The sequence below is a fragment of the Primulina huaijiensis genome, chromosome 6, assembly GCF_012295235.1.
Source record: "Primulina huaijiensis isolate GDHJ02 chromosome 6, ASM1229523v2, whole genome shotgun sequence".
Lineage (NCBI taxonomy): Eukaryota > Viridiplantae > Streptophyta > Magnoliopsida > Lamiales > Gesneriaceae > Primulina > Primulina huaijiensis.
In genome coordinates this window covers 19,579,775-19,605,945 of record NC_133311.1, presented here as the reverse complement: position 1 = coordinate 19,605,945, position 26,171 = coordinate 19,579,775, and the positions used below count along the sequence as shown (strand labels likewise).

At 33.0% G+C, this 26,171-nt stretch overlaps 3 protein-coding genes across 7 annotated transcripts; 1 reads left to right on the top strand and 2 right to left on the bottom strand.

Moving 5' to 3' along the window:
• Positions 1-4,055: 4,055 nt before the first annotated feature.
• Positions 4,056-8,325, bottom strand: LOC140978016 (uncharacterized). Of its 5 annotated transcripts, XM_073442735.1 has the most exons (3): positions 7,422-8,325; positions 5,567-7,388; positions 4,056-4,695 (listed from the first exon to the last, which is right to left on the bottom strand). In XM_073442735.1, the coding sequence occupies exons 1-3, from the start codon at positions 8,044-8,046 to the stop codon at positions 4,686-4,688; spliced, it is 2,457 nt and encodes an 818-aa protein (XP_073298836.1). In that variant the 5' UTR covers positions 8,047-8,325; the 3' UTR covers positions 4,056-4,685. The 5 variants fall into 5 exon arrangements, with proteins under 5 accessions (XP_073298836.1, XP_073298831.1, XP_073298833.1 ...); XM_073442730.1 differs by having other exon boundaries at positions 5,567-8,324; XM_073442732.1 differs by having other exon boundaries at positions 4,056-4,692; positions 5,567-8,324.
• A 6,788-nt stretch (positions 8,326-15,113) lies between these two features.
• Positions 15,114-18,994, bottom strand: LOC140978014 (methylsterol monooxygenase 1-1-like). The gene is made up of 5 exons (XM_073442729.1): positions 18,555-18,994; positions 17,932-18,254; positions 15,648-15,795; positions 15,514-15,546; positions 15,114-15,385 (listed from the first exon to the last, which is right to left on the bottom strand). The coding sequence occupies exons 1-5, from the start codon at positions 18,882-18,884 to the stop codon at positions 15,305-15,307; spliced, it is 915 nt and encodes a 304-aa protein (XP_073298830.1). The 5' UTR covers positions 18,885-18,994; the 3' UTR covers positions 15,114-15,304.
• A 4,240-nt stretch (positions 18,995-23,234) lies between these two features.
• On the top strand, positions 23,235-25,990 carry LOC140978012 (protein cornichon homolog 4-like). The gene is made up of 4 exons (XM_073442728.1): positions 23,235-23,503; positions 24,642-24,823; positions 25,505-25,627; positions 25,734-25,990. Exons 1-4 carry the CDS (start codon positions 23,432-23,434, stop codon positions 25,774-25,776), a joined length of 420 nt encoding a protein of 139 aa, XP_073298829.1. The 5' UTR covers positions 23,235-23,431; the 3' UTR covers positions 25,777-25,990.
• The last annotated feature ends 181 nt before the right edge of the window (positions 25,991-26,171 follow it).

The window sequence follows — 26,171 nt, the reverse complement described above, 5'->3', positions numbered from 1 at the left end:
TAATTCAACAATGAGTGAGAAACTGTGTTTTTTAAAAAATTAGATGACATGAATAAGTAATCTTAATGCATTTTCAATGAAAATACCAACAATTATTGAATTTATTGTGATAGCTCGAAGATCAAGTATTTTCTTACACATTTGGAGTATTCAAAGAGTAAAATCATGCATTTGGAACTCCAAAATAGGTATTTTCTTGGTCAAAATAAATATTTAATCTTATTTCATGATGGGTGATGATCTAAGTTTTTTTTAAAAAAATAAAATGACATGAATAAGTCATCCTAATGTATTTTTCATGAAAAGACCAACAATGAATGAATTTATGGTGAATGCTCGAAAATATAGTATTTTCTTATATATTTGGATTATTCAAAGAGCGAAATCAAGTATCTGAAACCCCATAATAGGTACTTTGTATGTCAAAATAAGTATTTACTTTTATTCCACGATAATTGAGAAACAATATTTTGTTAAAATTATATTTTAAATGGAGAAAAATGATATAATTTTGTGGATAAAATAATATATTTATTTGAATAATAAAGGGTAAAAATGTAAAGTTTGTTTTGTGGGTAGTTAAAACTAAATGTATAGATTTGTCAGGTACTGATTTCTAAAAAATCATGGATAGGTACTGAATTTTAATTGAAACATTCACATATGTATTTTTTTGAAATTTACCGATTTTTCTTTCTTAAAGAATATAATTGCCTTTATAAGAATTTAAGTCACTTTATTAACACTAGTTATATCGATTGATAATCCTACAATTACTTATTTTAAACTAACTAAAAAAACAAAAACTAATTATAAGGGCAGTTGATAAGACTAATTATAAGGATTTCGTATCGAAAAATATATTTTTTTATTTAAGTTTTTTTTAAAAAAATTAAAAAGTTCAGAAAGCCATGAAATTTCAAGAACTGGGCATCGAATTTGGAGGGCTATATACAAATCAGCGGTGTTTTTTCACGGCGGATCTATAAGCCGAAACTGAACCCCAAAATTTAGCCACCCTCCTCTGCCGCCTCCAAACTCCGACTCCTCCACGCCACGCCACCCCACCCCACCGTGCGCATCACCACACTCCACAATATCACAGCACAACCACTCCACACCGCGCACAGCACGGCACTCTCCTCCGGTCACCGCCTCCTTCTTTTGGCTCCATGGCAAGTGGACAACCCACTTTAATAAGTGTCCGCATTCTTCATTTCTCCACCGGTACCAAACCCAAACTTCTCATGCTTAGTTACAACTTAGCTTTCACCACCAACGAACCTAATCATTTCAACCATTTATTCTTTTCACTATTTTGGCCTCATATTGCACACAATTAATTACTAATTCGATTTCTTAATCTTTGACACACATCTCATGGATCCATCATATCTCGTCTTCTGCCATCCATTGTTCCATGTATATGTATATGGATTACATGACCCATCATATCATCTTTCTTTTCACCGGCCCCAATAAGCAACAAATTATTAAAAAAAAGGAAAAAATTGAAAGAAAAGGAAAAGGAAAAAGAGGCCATGAGTTTGGTATGTTGGTTAATTGGCTCACATTGACATGTTTTAATATCTGAGATACCACTTATGTTTTCTTTTCAATATAATGATGAATATGTTGTCGTTATTTTTCGATGTACACTGGGTGAATCTCCGAGTTAATGTTATAGCATGTAAATCACGTTAATCAGATAAAAATAATCAAACTTATGATGTTCATTGGGAGTTGCACAACTTATGTTTCTTATTTCACTGAAAAATAGCTTAAGCGCATTATATAATACTGAATTTATGTAATATTCACAAATGTGTAATGTATTGGCAAGGATTAAGCGTTTGCATGCCTTTTTTTTTGGGGCGTTAAATTGATCAATTTATTTGTTGTTAATTAATTATATTTTAATTACAGAAATAAATACGATGTTTGACTTTCAAACTGGAATAGGAGGCAAATATACGAAGCAAAGAATTTGGTAAAGATGACATAAAGAAAGAAGGCTTTTTGTAATAATAATATGAAAAGATCATTACTCCACATGCACTATCCAGAAGCTAGAGAAACGAAAAGACAAATAAAGCAATAAAACACGTGAAACAACAGTATGGAACATCGGCCTCGCACCCAAATTAAATAAATTCATTAAAGCAAACATATATAACTATTTAATAAAATACAGTACTGAACATCTTCTTCTTCTTCTTTTTTTTACTCCAAAGGTTAAGAATTAAATAATATGATTAGTACATTCATCAATTTTGATATATAAGATTATTGTCATCAAAAATGTATTTGTAATAAATTTAGAATTTAAAATTTTGGCCAGAAAGTGTAATGTTTTGAAAATTATGTACAGTAAAACTAGAACGATCAAATATTTATACTCGCACTATTCGAGCTACCGGCATATACTCCCTCGTAGTAATTTTTGTATACATTTTTTCCACCACAAGAAATATGACGTGGACTCAAATAAAAGGATCTCATAACTTATAATTATCAAATTTTATAATTCAATTGTATTTGATGTGAGTGAAGTCCAAACGTATTTCAGATGTATAAATGTGAACATGCTGTTGAGAGATGTCTAAGTTCATGGAATAAATTATGATTAAAAATTCGATTTTTCTTACTAATATTTTTTCGAGCGGATCTGTTAGATAAAGTTTGCCTATTACAATTTACCTAATTACCATAGTTTGGATTTTACTGCGTTAGTTTGAAAGGTTATTCAATACAACCAAATAATAAAAGCGGTAAGTTCCATCGTAAAAAGAAATTAAAAGAAAACATATACCACAGCTGGGGCAAAATAGTAGCAAGATTTATTTGAGAGACAATATGTAGTTGATCTTACCTTAGCAAAATCTTTAGAAACATTTGAAAAGGAATAAATAAATTTTCAAAAACAAAGCATATAAATAGTTTTGTCGTCGTACATTAATGATTATACCCACCAAATATTTTGCCATATTACTCGTGGGGAATGAAATTAAACAAAAGCATAAGGTAAAAAAAATGTATTCCCCTACGTACATATATAGTATATTATTATATTATATTTAAAAAAAATAAAGAAAGATTTGAAATAATATTGTGCTAATAATGTGTAGTTGGTGAGGGGTCAATGTTAAATAAGCTTTTTATGTTTTGACAAACCTCCGCCTGCCGACAACCATTTTGTCTCTCCACTAAAATAGGCAATTACAATATGACATAAAGCCAAATTGAAAGGTATCATAATACTCTCTTACTTCAAAAAGTTTCTTCTTTTTCATTCATTTATGTTGTGTGGTGAAATCTGCTCTCCAGGTCGGTTGATTCATTATTTTTAAGGTCATTCCTTGCACGTATTGTATTATTGTAAGATAAATTTGCAAACTAATATGGCGAAATCTATTGTACATCATCAATCAAGAGAAAATAAGAGGGAATTATATAAAAATAAATTTTCTATAGGAGTATATATGCTTTGATTGTTACTACACACACTAAAATTTATCGTTAAATCGCGATTTCAAATAACGAAATTATAAAAAATAATCGAACTTATCGATTCATGAATCAACACAACTACTTGTTAATTGTAAGTTATCCTAAGAAACCAAAAAGATTCATAATTTTTCACTTAGCTTTATATGAAAACCGTAATAATTAAAAATGTAATATCTATAAGGGGGATCCAAGATGATGAATTATAATGAGTCTACCATGTATGAAAGACGTTTTACTTGAACCCAAATGATGATCACTCAATTTCTAATGATTCCATCCATTTTGTGCATGTCACTGATCGTATATTACCATGCATGGCTTGAAGTTGTAATATATATTTACCCAAACAAATGATATATATTTCGATTAAAGAATCATTAAAGTACGTAATAGTAACTATTTTCATACTCGACATGACGGAGGAGAACCATATATTTCCATTTTATTACAAGAAAGATGATATTTTTTTTATATCCTAATCCAGGGATAGGAAAGATTCGAACTTGAGTCAATACATGAGGAATTACGGTGAGACCATTGAGCCAAGCTCTCGGTCTCCAACAACGATGATATTTTTCCAACACTAGAAATTTTCAAGAATAAATCAAAAAAAGTTGTAATACAAAAATAGGATCTACATATCACCCGGGGGAGTCCAAAAAATAGAACGAGTTCATGATTGTTATCAAATCGATCTCCATCGTCCATTTTTTTCATCCTGTCCAGCGTGCCCATGATCAAACGGGTCCTCTCGCAACCTTTACAGAGAAATGATAATCCTCTGACCTTGCACGAGCAATACGATCGCCAACTTTTGAATGTTTAAAGGAGAAGCGACCCGATGAATTATAATATGATTTGAATTTGAGGGCCATATTTAACTACCGAAATTTGGAAAAAGACTTCCACTTCGTTCGTCGTGGGGCTAGACTTTTCAAGAACATGTGGTCTGGGGGTAGGGATGAGACAGCACCATTTTGAATTGCTGCTCCAGCTCTACACGTAGGTTGTCTGAGTTCCGAGGTTGTTGATTAAGGTAACAAAGCTCCGTTCCTTGGTCCGCCTTTCGAAATATCCAAACAACCTCATCGATGTTTTCTTGATCCATTACCGTCTCCTGATTTGATGGACTCCGATCTTCTCATGGAGGTCTTGCCATTTTAACAATGCCCGTGTCATAGGCTTCTGCCATCAAAGAATAAAAACTTATGTTATGGCTCATTCATTTTGCATTTAGAATTGGATGCCAGTCGATGGTGAGAGCCAAGATTAACTAAGAATCATAAATCATCCGCAACAAGTACTCGATCAACCTACCAAGGTCATGGATTTGTTCACTTTTTCAAGAATCTATACTACAGTCTGTTAAATAAGGGATTCGATGAAAAAATATTTCATTTTAAGTTCTTGACACATATTAAATGGTTAATAGCCAACTTTTTGAGGGCAAGGTTAAAAAATAAATCGGCAGTCCCGGCATTGGCAAGTATCTAAAGCACCGTTCTTGTGAATTAGTAGGTATAATCTTAAATCAAAATTACCTAGTGCTGTTAAAAGAACGAGTCGAACCACCAAAAAACAAGTAAATTAGTAAATATTAAATGTAATGCGCCTAAAGATCGAGTATAACAGTCGGAGAAGAGCTCAAAATACTAGCGATACACATGAAACTGTGTAAAGAGACGAACGTTCATCAAATAAGAGCTGAAAATATCACGGGATAGACGTAACAATATAAAGAGATGAACGAGCATTCATCTAATTGTAACACTTGATTTCATGAACTATTAGACATTATCTAACAAACCTAAAATGATTTGGAATTAAAGAAGAAAACGAAAGTCTTTTTATCAATGAACTTTATCATTTCATCTCTAACGGAAAAATAGTGTTAAATACTCTGATTTTACATCATCAATCATAAGTTACAAACAAGCACCCGCTCTCTGATCCACAATCATTCTAAATTCCGACGTATTCCGTAGACAATAGGTGGCGAAATATAAACTGACCTACCGGTGGAAATGCGAAAGGAAGAAAACAAAGGAAATCTTACACAGAGGATGTATCAACAAAAACTTCATTGAGCACATCATCCTCACCATTTTCCAAGGTAAAAAGGCCGCCAGTTTCCTTATCATCGTCATCCGAATTTTCCAGTTTCTCCGTCTTCGAATGAGCATAAATAAAAACTAGCTTTTGAGCCCTGTCCATTCCAACTCTTGAATGGGAATTCGTACTAATCCACCTCAATAAAGGCAAGCTGCATTTAAAACCGCACGAAGTCGCGTGAAGGAAAATTAACCGAACTGCTACTTTTCCTAATGACTTGAACTCAGTTAAGTGCGTTTCCCACACAAGCCTGCTGCTTTGGGGGTTGGCAATCTTCATCTTACCAGTATTGAGATCCTTTTGTTTAAATTGCACTGCTTGAGCATAAACAGGATCGAGTCCTTCTGTTCTCCACTTCATAAGCTCCATCAGTGCAATGTGAGCTTCATCCCTCGATACAAGACGTGTTATGAGTTTATCGACATCCTTTTCTTGTTCAGTTGTCAAGAATTTAAAGGGTGGTAAATATTTTCCACTAGTGTCCCTAATCAGATAAAGTGGATCAAGAATGAAGGCAGCAGCCCAGCCAGGATGATAATTTTTTTTGAACCTTCTCTCTATTATTTTTTCGACAGGCCCTTCAAGAATGTGAAATTTAGAGCACCAATCCTTCACTTTTAATCTTAGCTCTTGCCAGAGGGAGAGGCATTGTCCAATCCGAGGCTTTTCGGTCTCGATATCTTGAGCCATGGTCTTCACTAATTTCACTAGAGAATGCACAGCTTCTAATTCATTCCAGAAATGTGGTTTCCTCATAATTTCTTCAATCTCTCTGGCAATTGGGTCCTCCATTAAAACCATCTTGTATGATTCATCCAACAACACCAACTCAAGAGCCCGAGCCGAGCTCAATATGTCCTCTACCATTGCAAATACAAGACTAAAATCTGATCTTTCATAACTTCGCGGTGGTACTCTCAACAAATTGGCTTGCCTGAATTCCTGCAGCTGATATTTGTGAAAACTACGACGAATCTGAGACTTGTTGTTAACAAAATTTGCCAGTTTCAAGCAATTTTCTGTCACATTCTTAAATAAAGGAAGCCCGTTACCAAAATCCTTAATCAGTGCATTCAAACCTTGATATTGACAGCAAAGATTCACCATCCATTGATGCTGATTCTCTAAAGTCCTCAACGCCTTAGCTTTAAACTTGTCTGAAACTACACCTACACAATGCTGTACGTTGTTCCCACAGATTTCAGTAATAGTATCCCACAAAACCTCCTCTGCATATTTCGACACCGGGTAACCACTCGTAAAAACTGCCCTCCTAAACACACTAGTTCCATTAGGAAGATTCACAGCCAAATTTACTAAATTCACCAAATTCTCCTCCCTTGAGTGACTACAACAATCCTTTGACTTCCAGCCATCAGATGCAATCTGAAAGAACATGGCATCGCGAATCTTGGCCTCAGACTCGGCCTTAGCCTCCTCGTACTTAGCATCTAATCTAGGCCCACCTAATTCTTTCCTTGAAACTGCAGGCAATCCTACGTGATTCAGAAATGCCTTGAATTTTGGATGCTCGAGGCTTGAAAATGTAACTGACCCGCAACAATCATAAACCCAATCAACAAGAAGATCAATTGCGGAATCAACCTGTTCCTTGCTTAAAGTCGGTGCACGCGATGCTTTAGGGCTCTTGAGCCGCTTCACGCTGTCTTCCAACATAGCTAAAGCTCCCAAATCCTCTTTCCCACCTGACAAAACCAACTGCTGCTGCTGATGATGACAGTACAACCCGCCGCCGGTGCCAGTTCCTGTGCCGCTGCCCCTGCCGCCGGGGCTTGCACTAGAAGAGACGATGACAGCACTGGTACTACCAATTGGAACAGTAGGTGGGTAAGCTAAATCCATTGTAAATCTTGATGGGTCAACAACAGCCAACGGTGGAACAATTATTTGGTGCGCGGACAAGGTCGTTAATACACCACCAGACTTCCCACTACCCGCTCCGCCGCCGAGACCGACGCCTCGACTACCTCCGGAAGAATTACGCTTCCTATGGTTGTACGACGGCTGGGATGACGAAGGAATATTAGGAGCATGCGGCAAGCTAGCAACAGAAACAGAAGAAGACGGAGGCGCTGAAGAAATGGGGTTCGGCGACGAAGCGAAATTCGGGCATGTGCCCCTTTTCAGGTGCTCGGAGGCGGTTCTCGACGGGTTAGAGGCGGAGAACACGGCGTCGCATAATGAACACCTGAGCTTCACGGCCTTTGGAAACCCCGTATCAGGATTATGCACAAGAATCGGCTCAAGGTGTGCCCAGTACCACGCACCTTTGCCCTTGATCGCCTTCGTCCGTACCATCAGCAGCCCGTCGTATCTCTTGTGCACCGCCTTCGCAGATAGTTCGTCAGACGAGACGAAAGAAGATTCCACTGCGGCGGAGGTGCCGGCGTTCGGTGCTGCCATGGTGAAAGATACGTTGCACAGTGGTGCAACAACTCAATGTCCTCTAATTATTCTCGACAAGTCAAAATTTTGACGTTGAAAGAATTTTACAGCTTTTGGTTGTTTAATGGTAAATGGAGTGACATGGATGCATTCCCCGGCTGAAGACTCCACGGCTACGATTCTTTGAGTGAGGTGGCGCCGCCAGGAGAGACAATGGAGTCAGGGATAGAGAGTGAGCAATGGAGTTTGTGTAGAGAAAGAGAGAGAGAGTTCCAAGAGTTTTTCGAAGAATATGAACGGAAGACGCGCTTGTCCTCTATTCATGAATAGAAGTTTAAGACATCATTGTATTTTTCAAACTTTGCATTATTAATTTATCCATTTTTCTATTTCATTCAAGTGGAAAACTTTATAAATAGAAAAAAAAAATTTAATTTAGTTATCTCCAAATAAAATATTTATATACCTTTGAACAATTAAAAACAGCAATGAATTCATTTAGCTATTAATTTTATGAACAAATATATATTGAATCATTTAAATTTCAACATCACACCTATATTAAATTCAAAAAAATTTATAATTGATTAAAATAAAAACGATATGTACAATTATCTTCAGCATTGATAAATACATATTTATAATTATAATTATAATATAAAAAAACAAGAAACAAATTATTATAATAATTGACATATTAATGACGACAGATTTGTACACAATTTTATAAAGAACACGATGGTACGTCGTTGAAAAAGCGACGAAATACAAAATTTGAGAAATGGAAGGTGAGCTGGGATTCCCCAAATAAAGTGCAAATTATAAATTAATTAATTTTTATGCAAATAATTTACTGAATATAATTTTGACCAAATTAACCCAGCAATTAGAACATGGCAATTAAAGATTAATTAGCGCAAAACACATCGTTCTTGTTTTTTTTTAAAAAAAATGGAGTTTTTTAATCATTTATTTATTACAAGTGTAATTTGTATACTACTCGTAATTAAATTATTTTTAAAAAATATATAAGGATTACACTTAGTACTGGGGACGAGTCTCGTGAGTTGGTCGACTCATATTCTAAAGGGACCCAATTTTTTTAATATATATAGTATTGAATCAAATTCATATTTAGAAATTTTTTAAGACAATTTATGAATTAGTTACTTATGTTGTCATTTTAACTAGTATCGTTAATTAAATGAAAAAAAATAATTATAGAATAGAAACAACTATAATAAATAGAAATTTAAAAATAGACAGTCTATAATCAATTACAGCAAAACATTTTTTTTGATAGAAAAAAAAAAAGAAAAGAAAAGAAAACAAAGGGAAGTGAGATTAACTCAAATAACATTGATAAATATTTAATTGGAAATTTTACGGATGTGTAACGCGAAAATAAATAATAATAATGTTAAATGATTCAATTCATCTATGAATGACAGCGATGATACAAATTTATTCAAGTTCTCCCTACGAATTAACTAAATGAATAATATGATGTTACTATTATTGAAAATTTTAACATGAGTGTGGAGATATTGATAAATATTTTAGCGACGAAAATAAATAATAAGAAAAGAAATAACTGGTAATTTTATGGACGTGTACGACGAAAGCAAAACAATAATAATGAATAAAATTTCATAGACAAATGACAATGATGATAAAAATTTCTTCAAACTATCATTATGAACTAACTGAATAAATAAGATAATATTAATATTATTGAAAATTTCTTAATTGAAAATTAACCAAATAGAGATGATGTCGTTCTGTTTTTAAAAACTCTTTTTGTTGAACTAACGGTTACTTATTAGTTTGAGGGATTCAATTTTTATTTTCGACTTAGACTCACGAAAACTCATATAATACAATGTTCGTTGTGACATTATATGTGAGTTGCATTAAGCATATATCTCTACTCACATGATGCTCATATAATAAGTATAATATGAACAACATTTTACAATTATAGACAATCATAGTTGATTTAGATCTTGCAAAGATATTTAAAATATTATAAAATAGCAAACACGATAATCATGCAAATAAAACAAAAAATATCAAACAATTTATTATTCATATTTATTCGTTATTCATCTCTAGTTTATCACGCTTTTTACTCATGTTTTGCTCGTCATATCCATAACATCTGGTAGATAATAAAACAATATCCGATTTAATCAAATCTACTAGGTTATGTAAGTTGCTTTTTTTTTTTTTGTCAAAACATCCCTCTATATGTGTGTGTATATATATATAAACATAGGTATGCCATGTAAACTTCAATTATTATTTATCATTCACTTAAACACCGTTTGATGTAAATGATATGACATGAATTGATTACACATATCTGTTTCATTTAACGCTTGATTCAAGTTTTACAAAATTTAAGAATTGTAATTCATTATATTATCTATATATGTGATTTATTACTCCTATATTGTACATTCAACGTCAACTATCTTTTGAATCAAACGATATCTATCTTTAATATTTATTTTTCATATATGTGTCATATCTAACTTGATTTTTAACCGTAAAAATCAAACAGAAAAATCATTTATGTCAAAAATACTCTTTTTTAATGCAAATATGGATTTGATCTTCCCATAGCTATGCTCATACGTAGCTAAGCTATATAAATTCTGTCGTGTATGTTTTTTATTAAACGGTCTTATGACTTTATGTCTATGCGTGTATGTTTTTTATTAAACGATCTTATGACTTTATATCTATGAGCGCATAGATATAAAGTCATAAGACCGTTTAATAAAAAACATACACGACAGAATTTATGTAGCTTAGTTACGTATTAAACAACTATTAATGAACATATATATAAAATCATAATACCGTTTAATAAAAAAAAACATACACGACAGAATTTATGTAGCTTAGCTACGTATTAAACAACTACTAATAAACAAATACCGTATTATTTTTAAAATAAACTCACTGTATTTAATGGATGGAGAGGTTTTGTTTGATACACCTTTATTTTATTTCAAGGGCTTTTTCTTTTTTTCTCCTTTTTGTTGGGGTCTGGTGGGGTCGGTAGTCCTTTTGCTGTTTGTTTTTTTTCCAACATTGAATTTCTTGGAAACTTTTTACATCTGTACGTACCTAACATTTTTTTCCTATATCAATTTTCAAATGTATAAAGCAGCAATATCGATCGATACTTAATAACAAGTCTATATCACCTTTTCAATAAGATATATTTCTTTTATTATAAATAATCAGACTTGTCAATATGTATTAGGTATCTAAAGTATAGCGTAAATTTGATTTTATACAAAATGACACGTATAGACTACAAATTATTTTATTTATTTATTTATTATTATTATTATTATTATTATTATTATAATCGTTACTCTGCTGATAATTATTTAATAAATTAACTTTCTCTTCACGTTCCATATATATATATAATTTTTATGTCCAGTCCAAAGACAAATGGGCAACCTAGGAAATACGATGGATCTCACCAGTTTCGTTAGTAATAATTTTATAGTCCTAGTACAGAGCTGTGTTGACCAAAACAAAAGAAGATAAAAGTGGCCATAAAAAACAATGCTCCACCAAATCTACTTTCCAATTAACACCAAAATCCCCTCATGGCTCCACTCTTTCACCATTTTTCCTTGAAATCGAAAAGAAATTTTCTGTAACACTCTCCATCCTCCACCGGAAAATTTATAAAATAACTTCAATCAAACTATTTAATTAAGAAAATGACATTCTCATGTATATTTCAAATTCTTATGAAGATATCATTCTCTTAATTAAATAGTTGATCGAAATTAAAAAAAATATCTCACAATCCGCTATAGCATCTCGTATTTCTTTAGATGTTCCTTGGATTATACTTTGAAAAATGTGTTAGAATTTCATTTTTCTAATATGATTCAAATTTTATATACCTACATAAACAATTGCCGGATTTTTTTTACTCGGATTTATTTACATTTAAATTGCTCATGTAAAGGTAAAATTTGTTAACGAATTTTTTTGTCTCCCTTTTTTGGTAAGGCTGCCTTTTTGAAAATATATACTTTTAACTATAAAAGTAAATACCCTCTTTTGATACATTTTTTAAATTTATGAACATTATATGTATCTTCTTAAATTTTGTCGCCCAAGTCCGAAAATCTGGCTATGTTTTATAACGTGATACACAAATTAATGATTAATCAATACATATTTTAATAGTCATATTTTGATATGGTTTAGTTTAGACTCAAGATTATGAATTTCAGAAATTTCAAATAAAATTTCCAGATTTTTTTATGGGAAAATAGGCTTAAATAGTACTTGTTCCCCAATCACATGAATTGTGGAGAATTAGTGTACAAAGTACCCTTTTGAGTGGGTAATACATGTCCGATCAGTATATATCTACATCGTTGAACATCAGCAACTTATTAATTTATGATTTAATTTTCACCAAACAGAAGAGGGATACAAAATTTTTTTTTTTTTTGAGAAAACAAAAAATATATTTGTTGGTTGGAGAAGTTTTTTTTTTCTTTTTTACTGTTATCAGTTTTTTTGCATACACAAAAACTTTTGTGAGACGATCTCACAAGTCAATTTTGTGAAACAGATATTCTATATGGATCATCTATATGTCAAATATATTAATTTTTATTGTAAATATGGACATGAGTGATCCGTCTCACGAATAAAGATCTGTGAAACTGTCTCATGAAAGATTTATTTTTTTTCATATTGCTAATTTAAATTTTCATGTAATTAGTTAAAGTAGGAAGACTATATATATAAATTGATTTCAGTGTTAAATTGACAAATCAAATCAATTAATAAATCACATCATTGTCCTATATTCATAAACATTCTAACTAGCTAGGAATGGTTACTATCGGAACAAAGCATACACCATTCATCTCATCCTGTAAAGTCCATTATTACGGACGCTATAAAAAGTAGTGTATTTTATTTTCCCGTCGATATCAAAGATTTTTCTTGTTGTTTTCTCATACTTTGTATTTGAAATATTAATTAAAGCATATTATAATTTTTTTTAAAAATTTTCCATGTTGGTGGATGGTCATGTTGATTTAATCTATTAAGTGTCATGTCTTGACTAATAAAGTAATTAATTCTTATAGTAAATTCTAGTCCACATGATCTCTTTTTTTTTTCCCCTTTAATTTTAAGTATATTTTTTTAATATATATATTTTTAAATTCTTTATAATCATGGCTGTTTGATAACTTTTTCCTAGATGCTAAAAGTTTCTTTACCTATTTTTCCCAATACCAATATCTCAGAGTTTGCTGCACTCATCATTTTAATAAGTTAATTTTCATATTTCAAATATTCAATCATGCTATTAAATACAAGATAAGATATTGCACACACTTTGTTATCATCGTGAGATGACACTCATCTATTGAATATGATAAAATCTTTCCAAATTATCCAGTAGATGAGTGTCATCACCTCATTCCTGGACTTACAATATATTAAAACTATATGTACGAGTAATAAATTGTATTTTGTAGGGGAAGTTGGTGAAAAATCCTCAATCAAAATATTTCTTTGAGTTCACTCCCTACCCATAAAATTGTGGTACTATGTCATGTGGAAATGTGGTACACTTCATGTGAAAATGTGGTACTAAAAAAGTACCCAGGGACTAAACACAAAAAAAATCGACGGCTGGGGACTGAAGACCAATTTCCCGTATTTTGTAACACTTATTTTTGAAGAAAGAATAAACAAATTAACATGCCTAAAAACAGAGACAATAGAGCCGGATTGGTAGACGCAATGATACGATATGTATGGAATTAATGGGTACAGAGAGCATATATAGATGACAATAATTCTCCCTAAGATGCTTAGAAAAAGAAACCTAAAGGCCTAAGAAATAATGACAAAGTGTTAAATAACTTTTGAAACTACCTTGACGAAATTATACAATTCAAGGATACAAATCTGTGGGTTAGATTTCTTTGGGACTTTTATACTCCATAATATAAAGTACAAAAACCCCAAGTGATATATATAAATATTTTATTTCTTGTTAAAACTTTCAACATATATCTTTACCCCAAATTTAAATCACTAAAACCCCATCTCCCAACAATAAAATTTTAACATGTATTATTTAGTATAATAAAAAGAGTACAAATAATTGTGCAGCTGCAGCATGGGAAAGCAAAGCCCTTTTCGATTATAATACATGCCCATATATTGTACTTATGTACTCAATAGTTAGTAATAACTATGGCATATGATTGAAGTTGTAAGTGTAGTGTATGGGCTTTTTCAAGTAATAATGGAAACCAGGCAATCAATACATGCACATTGTTTTGGTAATAATGGTAACATAAGGGATTCAAGAATGAATAAAATTAATAATTTTGGCATGTTGGTGACCCTCAGCGTTCATATATATCGGAGATTCATTCTTGCAAATATGATTCCATAGAGCATCAGAATCGAGCTGGAGTTCGAGTTTTAATAGTATACTGATCGAGTGTCCAATTCTTTGGGGGATATTTCGGTCAAGCTTGTTGATTTGCATCACAAATCATCTAAGTCAATTTATGAAATGTTTTATATAAAATAAAAAAAAAAAGCTCAATCGGAGCGAATAACATCGGAGTATGGTCTCGTAGAAAAATGAAAGGTTGATAAAGTAGTCAATAAATAGGAATGGAGGTGATCCTTTTGAAAGCACATAAATAGAATCGATAATTTGACCATAGTTTGAATTATTATTATTTTTTTAAATGGTATTCTCTTATAATATATTGAAGCTCGGAATGGGTTTGGGCCTTAAAACGTTTTGGCAGATTGTATTAGAGAAACAATCGTAACTTTAACTTAATTTTTTAGGAGATATTTTTTTCAGAACATTTTGATGTAATTTTTACTGCAACATTTGACATAAACCTGCTGTCACTAGTCTTCAAGACAGACAAATTTTAAGACACAATTAAATAGTATTTTAAAAACTCACCAGTTGACACAGTCGGACATACTATGGAAAAATGCATAAATAGCCATACTCGGACTAGAAAAACAAAAGTACGAATCAACCAAAGTACCTGCAGAATTAACAATGACAACAGATTGGATTCGTTTAGAAAATTTTCTTTGAACACAAATTTCCCCTCCAACTAATACAGTTAAAGTCCCAAACAGCAACATTTTAACCTTCCCACAAGACTAAAACATCTCCAATACTTCGAGATAAGCTTTCAGCCAGTTTTTGAAACCACACTTAATCGAGTTTATTTGCTTGAGCTGATTGGAACTGCAAATTTCCATTCTTCACGCTGTTTCTTTTCAGTCCTTCCCTTAACTGCAAGACCGAAAGTAAATTTTCTTTACAAAAATCTACTGAATTGTGTGTCGACTACTGTCTTGTTTGGCAAGAAGAAGGCTTAAGACGTGAAAGAAACATGATCAAGACATGCTAAGGTTATTTACCTGCTGGAGGACTTTCTTTTGATAACGGTATCCCTGTGATTTTTTTTAAAACAAAAAACAGACCTTCATTAATGACTACATTTAAAAGCCAAAATAATCTTGTAACAACAATGACAAATTATTCAAATAATCACCTTGTCAGTGCCATAAATGTAATCACAATACGTAAACACTGATGCAAAATTACTCTGGCTTTGCCCGCCGACATAATGATGGTAATCATGGTAATCCGCACCACCATAAAAAGGAATATATTTTGTTGGAGTCCAAGGGAAGTCGTACCTGAATTATTGTCAAAAACATATTAATCAGAATGGAATCTATATCACTTCTTGTCAACAATTTGACATGATTAAAATGTATTCAGGGACAAAGCAGGCAGAGGAAACATATTGCTTATCCGTGAGCAAATGCAACAAATATCGAAATTAATGTCATCTCGAAATTAATGTCGTCTCAGATACATGGATGGTTCTTTTCTTCATTGAACCACAAGCTTTGCTCCTCAAAGAAGTATTTTATTTACAAATGTAAAATTTGCAACAAGCAGTCATTACGAAGAATAAACTATCAAACATTATATAAACTGAACTGTGTTCTACAAGAGTTTTTAAACTTCAAACATTTTGGATTCTGTGCACAACATTAATGGGGTTGAATAATGGTTTGACAGCTTAAATATGTGAAGTTCGAAGTTTTCAGGATATAAAATCAAAATCAGATGGTAGAAAACTTTTAAGCACAGACAATTGCAAACTAAGTCATCCATGTTTTACACGATATCAGGACAAAATAAAAAAGACCTAAGAAAAGAGAACCTAACACGGACCTGGAGAGGTATGACGATACGCAGGACACACAATTTAAAAACAAATTTAATGGACTCAGATAATCAAAACGCATTTTCCTGCTGTTTCGGTATCTTGATATTGCTGTTGATGTCGATATTAGTTCATGCATGTGGAAAACAGGTTTGAAAATTGTAGCTAGATTTCTGTACATTTTAGCTAGTGGATGATTGTAAATTCCTCGTTGATTATATTTTGGCCCAAGTAATTCTTTCATTCTCGTATTAATCTTCATTAATAAGTATAAATAGTTGTCACAGTACACTCTAACTCAATTATAATATCAAACAAAATCGAAATGATCCTTTAACTGCTTCCAACAAACATTCTATGATAAGCACATTCCAAAATACCAACATCAGCTTATGAAGTAAACTAAGCTGAAGTAAACTGAACCAACCTCACTTTTTTGCTAGTCTTACATCAGTTTCAACTTTTTATTATTTCAAGAATGTCTTCTGTCCATTTCATCTACAGTTCCATTTCCACCTTCTCCAACAGAGTTGATTGATTTATGGCTTTAATTGGTGCACTTTCAAAGCTAACATCATGACACTATAGCTCAAATAAAAAAATAATGATTGCATGAATTTGAAAGTGTTATGCCTCTTTTCCGAATTCCTGATTTTAAATCATTAAAAATAGACCCTACTTGCATTGCCTTATTTATCATTATCTGCCCATGAATACTTAATTTCAATTTACATAAGGTAAAGGTTGACATGCTATGATCCACTTACATATCCAAACAACAATCACTGATCTAAGATATCCACCCATAAAAATTACCATTTGATGAAAAATTTTAAGGAATAACATGATATGAATTTTTTGGATATAAATGAGCACTGTAAGTCCAACCCGTACATCAACTTCTCACATGATTTGATAGAAAATTGGTAATCAGTGGATACATTGTATGCCGCCTGTCTATCGAAAAACTCGCACAATCTATTGACTCAAGTTGATGCACAAAATAGAGATGTCTTGCTACCGTAATGCCTGTTGTCTTAACAAATAAAAAAAATTCCAATAAAAATGGAATACAGGGAAATTATGAACCAAGTTGGAGTAGAGGCCAATCAAACTACCCAGTGATATAGCTGCGGATTTGCCAAAACATGTGTCTTGGTTTTGAGTCAGGGCAAATATGTGCGGGTGTTCTTTGACAAAAAGTTGGAGCAGTTAAGCCTAAAAATTATCAAATGATTCTGTTGGCAAATCAACTACCCAATTAAGAAAAACGGGAAGAGCAGAGCACCAGACAAGAAAAGGAATACCAAACATTAAGCGCAGAGAGAGAGGAAAAACCCTTTTAATCCTTTTCTTCGCTCACAAAGTTAATCCACTATTATTGACCTTATCCGCCCATCCCACAAGCCCGTTCACTTTCCAGTGGATAAATTCAAATCCAGAACAGTAAACAAATCTAAAGAGTGCATAAAAAACACTGTTTAGACATCATTTCGTCAAATTAATCAAAGAAAGTAGATAAAAACAACGCTTAATCAAGCAAAGGCCCAAAGGTTTCACGCTAAAGCATGAGCATCAAGCATGCAAAGTGCCTTACCCACTGTGAGTCTCAATGGCCTCTATCTGCCTCAAAGCAATCCATAACCAGAAGGTAATAATATGACCTGGGACCATGGCAGGTCCTAGAAAAGAGGGAATCCCGAGGATCAAAATCTCAGCCCAATGAGCATACGGCGCCGCAAACCCAATGGGAGCAGTGTACTCATGATGCACCTTGTGAATCTTATCATACCCCCATTTGGAATGCAGAAGTCTATGGACCCAATAGTTTGCGTAGTCCTCGACGATAAAATATACCACCAATTGTAGTGCAATTTCCGACAAAGAAGGCAATGGCAAGCTTGTTCTTATCCCAATCATCTGCATTCAATAGAAGAAGATAACTAAGAATCAAAATAAATTTCTTGACCCAAGAACTGCTATGCTTACATTCTTGGGATGCAAAAATATTGCAACTTTAATCAAAACATACAAAAATAATAACAAAGCCAGCATCAAACCATACATTAAACAAAACCCATAATTTTAAATAATCACATCCACGAATTTTTAATGATTTGGCATTTCACTAAATAAACAATCCCTTATCCCAACAAGAAATTGACAAGGCAGTGGAAGAATGGTTTGCATTTCTTAAATTATATGTTAAAAAAGACATACCTTAATGGTAGGATATGAAACGAGTTGAAGAGGACCCACAACAATGAAGAACATACGCATGACGGATTTGTAGCAGTTTAGGGAATCGGGGAGAGAAATCTTAACTTTGGGCTGGATTTTGAAAGGCTCGATGGTGTTCTTGAAGAAATACTCGAGAAATAGGTAGTAAAAGGGGAAGATTGAGAAAATGACGAAGAGAAAGATGATGTTGTGGCAGTACAGGTAGTAGTCGGATTTGGAGGCGGTGTAGCTAAGCCATAGGGACTCTGCCGCCGTGAGCGATCTCCCCAGAGTGGTTTCCGCCTCTACCACGGTGGTGTACGGCAGCATTGAGTAGTAGTAGTGACTAGAACACAGATTTGGGATGAGGGGTTTTGTGCAATTTCTGTGGGTGAAAGCTACTCTGTGTGCTGAGTTGTTTGGTTCTGCCAAATTTAGTTTGTTAAAATATGCGGGAAGGAAGAGGTTTGGAATATTCAAAGAGAAAACGTTTAGGGGGCTAAATGTAAATTCCTAAATATTGAGATTGAAGAAATTTGGAACGTTTGAAAATGAAAGGCATACAATTCTCGGCAGCCTCTTGGCACTTGGTGGCGGAAGATTTGGAAACTCAGATTGCCACCGAAAGTTCGTATATTTTTGTGTAAAGCTTCAAAAGACATTATTCCGACTGAGGTTAATTTGCTTTCTCATCATATTCCAACTCTTGGGACATGCTCGCTGTGCAATTTTCATTATCCATCTACTAGTCATTGCCTTCTTTTCTGTTTAGTTATTAAGGATGTTTGGAAAAATACTCCTTTTCGGTATTGTCTGAAAAAACATCGTGATGATTCCTTTTTTGATTGTGCTTTATATGTGTCAAAGAGTTTTAACAAGGAGGAATTCAAATTGTTTGGGGTCCTTTGTTGGGCGATTTGGCGTGAAACTTGTATTCGAAAGCATGATGCCAAGGGTAAGAGCATGAAATTTAGAGTGGGTTGGGTTTATACATTTCTCGATTCAGTTCGCTACTCTAGATTAAAGTGTGCTATCCCAGTATGTACCTCACAAATCTCAGCAGATCATTTATGGAAACCGCCTAGCCCTAACTTATTTCGGCTAGATGTTGATGCGGGGTTCGATACCAGGCGTAATAAATTTAGTGTTGGAGCAATAATCAGAGATTCACAGGGAGTAACTGGAGGTGCCCATGCTCTTATCATCTGTAATCCCGGTAGTGTTATTGCAGCTGAAATCCTGACTATTCGTTGTGGTATGGATCTTTGTCTACAGGTGGGCGTTGCTTCTGTTTGTATTTATTCTGATTCTAAGGAGACGGTTCGTGTAATTATCAACCCAGATATGGACGCTGGTTTTGTTGGTGTATTGGCTCTTGAAGTTCATTATATGTTCCTAGTGAATCATTTTGTGTCAATCAAGCATATGCATCGTTCGGCCAACACCGTGGCACACTTTCTTGCTCATAGAGCATTCAATAGCTCTTCTAATTTACTTTGGCTAGATGAAAATATTCCATCTTGACTTTCTTGTATTGTAACTCGGGATTTTCTGACTTGATGTTATGAATGTTTAAACTTTAAAAAAAAAAAATCAAAGGCATACAATTTTAATAATGAAAAATATTTATTTGTATAAACGTTCATTAAATATTTGCTAGACACTGTTTGGTACTAAAAAATCATAGACAACGATTTATATAAAGATATACTCCACTAAAGTCTCAACCAATTTAAAACACACAAAACAAGTGTCCGCCAGACACAGAAAAAATATAAAACCACCCAACCAAGTATTAGAGTCGTCAAAGCTTGATAACAATATAAACAACGACACAATAATCTCAAAACATAATACAAACTAGCGATTTTATGCATGTGATGCGTGCTCATGTATAATAATTTTTTTAAACTAAATAACACAGTTGTTCTTGTTTTAAAATTATATTGATATAAATAGAAAATCATAGGAGAAAATAAAGTCTGGAAATGAAATTAATATGCAGAAGTGAATGAAAGTTAAAGCCAATTTTTGAAATTGAAAAATGCACAGATGTGAAGATTTTTATTTAATGAAAAACATTACTTTTTTATGTTTAAACTTGAAGGGAACCTATGAGAAACGTGGAACCAGAAGTAAAAACATGTAAATTGATATTGGAGGGTGAAGCACATTTTTGGGATAAGGAAAAAGGTTTCACCAAATTACAGTTTTTATTACTCTTTTTTTATATTTAGTATAGACTGTGTCGGTGCCTCTCCTCAAAGAACAAAAACATGACTCTGATATTACATCTATAAAACACCAACAATACATATAATATCGCTAAGAGACATGTTGTCATGTCTTCTGTGATGAGTGGAAGACTGCTCAGGTTATACTCGTAAAAAAATATCATTTTCACTATCTGAACTTGATCCGAAAAATTCATTATCTGACTTTTAGGTACCCGAAAAAATTCGGATAGCGTCGAACATCCAAATTTTTAGTGATTAAAAAAAAACTTTCATCGCATAAAAAATAAAAAAACACGTGATTCAAAATGGGTAAATAAATTTAACATGGTTAATACTCAATGGCTACCATGATTTTTAAAAAAATTTAATTATCAACAAAAGGGGTACTAATGTTTTTATTTTTTAAAAAATGAGAGAAATTCATTTATGTTGTAGATGATAATTGAAAATGGCATATTATATTAGAAAATGACATAGTAAGAGAACATTGTAGTTTTTATATCACACCTGCTTAATAAATAGAGATATATAATAAAAAATCTAGATTTAATTGAATTTATTTATATATATCTAATAACTAAAAATAAAATTAACGTCCCACCCGATTTAAAATATTACCATTTCTATCTGGTACGCCGTACGTGTGCGTGTATGAGGTTAACTGCATCGCACGCCACCGCCACCCCTCCGCAAAATCAACCCAACCACCTCTTTCAACAAGCAACTTCCTTTGTCAATTTCATTTCCCACCAATACATATACCACCACCCTTTTCCTGCAACCCCTCAATTCCTTCATATATGCGCGAGAAAGTTCTGAGGAGAGGATTCCGGCGTGCCGGAGGGAAAAAACTAATTATCACGGCACACCCAGGTCATCTCAGTCTTCGGCGTTTCGTCAGAGGATCAAGCCTGCTGCTGATAGGAAGTTTCTGGAGCCATCCAAGTACGTGAGTATTCTGAAGAGAAGCAAGTCGGAGCCGTCTCTGCTCAAAGGAGTTGGAGGGAGTGAGACGGAGGCCGTGGAGAAGGTGGCGGCGGAAGAGGACGAGAGAGTTCTGTGTCGGCCGGTAACAAAGAAGAAGGACGAATCCCTCCTCTGGATAAGCATTTGGCTTCAACTTGCCAATTTCATCAATCTTACTTTAGTCTTCAGAGTAAGTTTTCACGTTTGTTTATTAGCAAAGACTGTTATTTTAATGGTTCTATCAGCGGAATTAGCAATAATACATCGTTTTGATTTAAAACAAATACAAACCCAATTCATTCCACTGGATTGCCTTCAAAGGCGCCCAACAGCCTAGAGGTTGATGGCACCATGTGTCAAATTATCTTAGTTTTTTGTTTTTAATTTTCATTTTTTCCAGGATTCGTTGCTCAGAAATTCATTGCCTCAATGTCGTAGCATTTTCAAATTAATTTCTATTGGTGTCCAGAGAATTATGGGTTTATTTATTTTCAACGTGTTTGCGCAGGTTTGAGCAACTCGGATTTGATTGGCGACATAGGCTGCAGAAGCTTTTATCTCAGGAAATATAGCTGCAGTGATGAACATAACGCTGACAGTGAAGAAGACATTTCAAATTCTTCGTATCAAGTCGCGTTAACTTGAATTCGAGTGGCAGTCGATCGAGAAAATTATTCTAAGAACTCGAAGATTTTGTGATTTTTTTGGATGCATACCTTGTATTGGATAATTATGTACGTTTATGCAATTCTATGATTGTGAATATTTGTTTAAAAAAAAAATGACTGTGAATATTTATATATGCGTCACGTGTTTTATTTTATGTTTTTATTTTTGTCTTATTTCCTCTCTAGTAAAATGGTCGGCCAGGTCCTCGTTATTTCGTCGAAATTACAGTCCAAGGATGTATTTTGTCAATTTGGTCGGCAATTATAATTGGTTTTGGCAGTTGCCACAAATTTTTTATTTGAAAATAAAAAATATTATAAAATACATTTATGTGTAGAATAAACAATAATCGTCCCAGAAATGGTATCTTTAAATGCATAAATAGAATTGAATAGAGAAAAATGGAATAAAATTCCGAATTTTATTTAAAATAAATATCTATACTATTTATACTATATTATTAACTTTGAGACACTTAGAATAACTAATTTTTGGTGTCATGGTCTATTTTAATAATTATATATATTAATAAAATATTAAGATTTTATTGCTCAGCGGATAAAGTTTTTGTTTTTTATGCATTAAGTTGTATGTTCAATTCCTACTTGGGTCTTTTTTATTTATTTATTTTTAATTTATTTTTTAATTTATATATCAAAATTGTATTGTAGTCTCTTACTATTTCTTATAATTATATTTTGATATTTATTTAAATTTAAACTAAATAAATTATTAAAAAATATTATACAAGTACTTAACGCGTCTGCACTTCTTATTTATATTTAGCAGACAAAAGAAGTAAGTGTCTCAGAAATCCTAAATGTGAGCCTATTTCTTATACTTTACCTTCCATTAGGGTTACTGGGTGGAAGTCCAGATCAACACCTATTCTTGTCTTTCGAGTAAAGCACCAGGGGCACTATACGCACCCGGCGCTAGCTATCATAATCTTTGCCCATCTCCCTCTATCCTCCGCTTGTATTTTGGAAAATTAATAAAGAGGATATGGGGGATGTGTGGGCGTGGCTGCTGTTCTTCTTCGTAGTTGTTGTTCTACTCGTTATGCTCGTTTTCCAGGTTTCTTTACTCAAAATTATATCTTTTTCTGGATTTAATGGGTTTGATGTGATTTCGAATGATTATCAGAATGTTTTCTCCTGATGTGATTGTGGATTTAATCCTATCAATTGGGTCCTTTGGCGCTGTGATTGTGAATGTACTTTTTTCTATTTCGATTTTTGGGATGAAGTAGTAATTTTTTAAAAAAAGTGTTTTCTGGAAATTGGCAAGAGCTTATTCGGATTTATGGATAATTTCACTTGTTTTATTGTTAATTCCCGAGTTTATAGATGTCTTTGTTTTTTCCGGTAAAAGAAATGATTTTTGACCCAGAACTTGTGCTTGGGTATTTTTAACATAAACTATGTTGTCTTTTTTATGCCAATGGAAGATGACATCTTGAATCAGCTGAATTGTCGATAATGGTTTTGTTGGAAACATATGTGGTTCCTTAGATTTTTTTCTCTGAACTATTTGTGAATTAGTTTATAGATATTGGCTATTTCAAATGGCTTGAAGCAAAATTTCACGTGGTTAGTTTATGAAATATTTTAGTTGGATTGAATTTGTTTGTGCTGCCATGCAGTCAGCGAATAATTCCATGGTCTCATGGATTTTTTTCTTGCATGAATATGTACATATTTTAAGTTATAGGCCAACTTCTTTGAGGCCGCACTTAAAGTGTTTGTTTGCTTCAAATGCCAATAAATATTCTCGTGAGTAGAAGCAAATTTTGATGGTGACTCTTATCTGAAGAGTGGCATACGGAACTGCAGTCTATACTCTATAGTGTTTAGTGACCAATTTTTTTTTTTTTTTACTTATTTTCGAATCCTTCTAGAAATGGAAATCGAAAACTTTAATGGAATAGTGGAATTGAAATCTTTCTAAATTTTCAAAGTTTTTTTTACCGCTTGAGCTTATGATAAGGGGGGGATAGAACCTGGAATTTAATCCTTTACAACTGAATGTTATCAGTTGAAATGCTCGATTCATGCTTCAGTTACCTGTATTTACTTGGTTGTGGTGCAACCTGCTGATGGAACTTATTCAATTGATTCAATTTGTTGGTGAAATGTATTTATACATGCATCGTTTCTTATTAAAAAAAAATGTATTTATACATGCTATCTGACAATTTTTATATCTAATTCAGCTCATGTGCTTGGCGGATCTAGAGTTTGATTATATCAATCCATATGACTCTGCTTCTCGAATAAACTCGGTTGTTTTACCAGAATTCATTACACAAGGAGTTTTGTGTGTCCTCTTCCTCGTAACAGGACATTGGGTTATGTGCTTTCTCTGTCTTCCATACCTCTACTACAATGTGCGATTGTAAGATCACTTGACCTTTGCTTGAAATTCTAGTCACTTGAATCTGATGAATAAATATGTACACCCTTGTAACAGACTAGCTCATTTTTCGCTCCGTATTTCAATTTGCTGATTGTCTGATAACATGAAACATGTTTTTTGAGAATGATATTTTTACGATTCTATTTTTATAATTTCGTAGACTTTCTATTTATGTTGAGAAGTTTGCGTTCAACTTGTAGAAGAAAAACTGTATATTTTTTCAATTTTTAATGTTCTACCCGAATTGGGTTTGGAACTTGAGCTAAGATATTTGTTTGCTATTTCTAAACATGAACTTTGGCCATTTTTCCCACCCCCATGAATCATTTTAGACCATAGTCTACTCGAAAGAGATGAAAATTGATGTTATGAAAGAGAAAATTAACGTCAATAACCTCAGGCAGTGATAAAACAAAATTGTTTTAACTTTTGTGCTTACCAGAGTCAGAACAAGAACAATGTCTTGCGGTCATTATGATATCATACAATGAAGAATTGTACCAATCATCAGAACTTTGAACAAGTAACCTCTCCATGGTCAAAAATAGTTTGTTTGATGTTTAGCACAGGTTATATAAAATTGACCTTTTATGGTTTTCATATAGTTCATCTAATGATGGATCGAGCCACTCTTTTTGAGTTATTATTTTATTGTATCAGGTATGTTCGAAGGCAGCATCTAGTAGATGTAACCGAGATCTTTAATTTGCTAAGTTGGGAAAAGAAGCAACGGCTTTTCAAGCTTGGTTACATAATACTTCTTCTCTTCATGTGTCTGTTCTGGTAAGTAAAATGATGCAGCTTCTCTAATCATCATTAAAAACTGGTTTTGATCTCTCTCGAGCCTTGTTGAGATTATTGAATTTATCATAATATTCTCTACATGTAGGATGATTTACAATGCATTAGAAGATGACGAGCAGTCCCTATAAGTTTTCCGAATCATGCCACGGCTAAAATACGAGCAGTTAAATGGGAACTAAATTGATGGATTGATATTTTATTTGGTAGCATGCAATTGTATTAGTTTGTAGTTGAATACAAGATGTATTTAATCCCTTTTTCTGGCATTTCAAGCTCTCTTTATTTCGCACCTGTAATATTTTACGAATATTTCGTTTTCAACGTTCAATTTTTTCCATCGAATTGTTGATCCGGATATTTTGTTAATCGGGGTGCGTCTTTTTTTGTTTTGGAGATGGTCAAAACTTAAACTTGACGAGTGTTTTGAACATAACGTGTTTAACATATTTTTTAAAAAAGTTGTTACTGTAATTTATAAATTGTTATTGCTCACAATATAATCAATTAAAAGAAAGAGAAGACA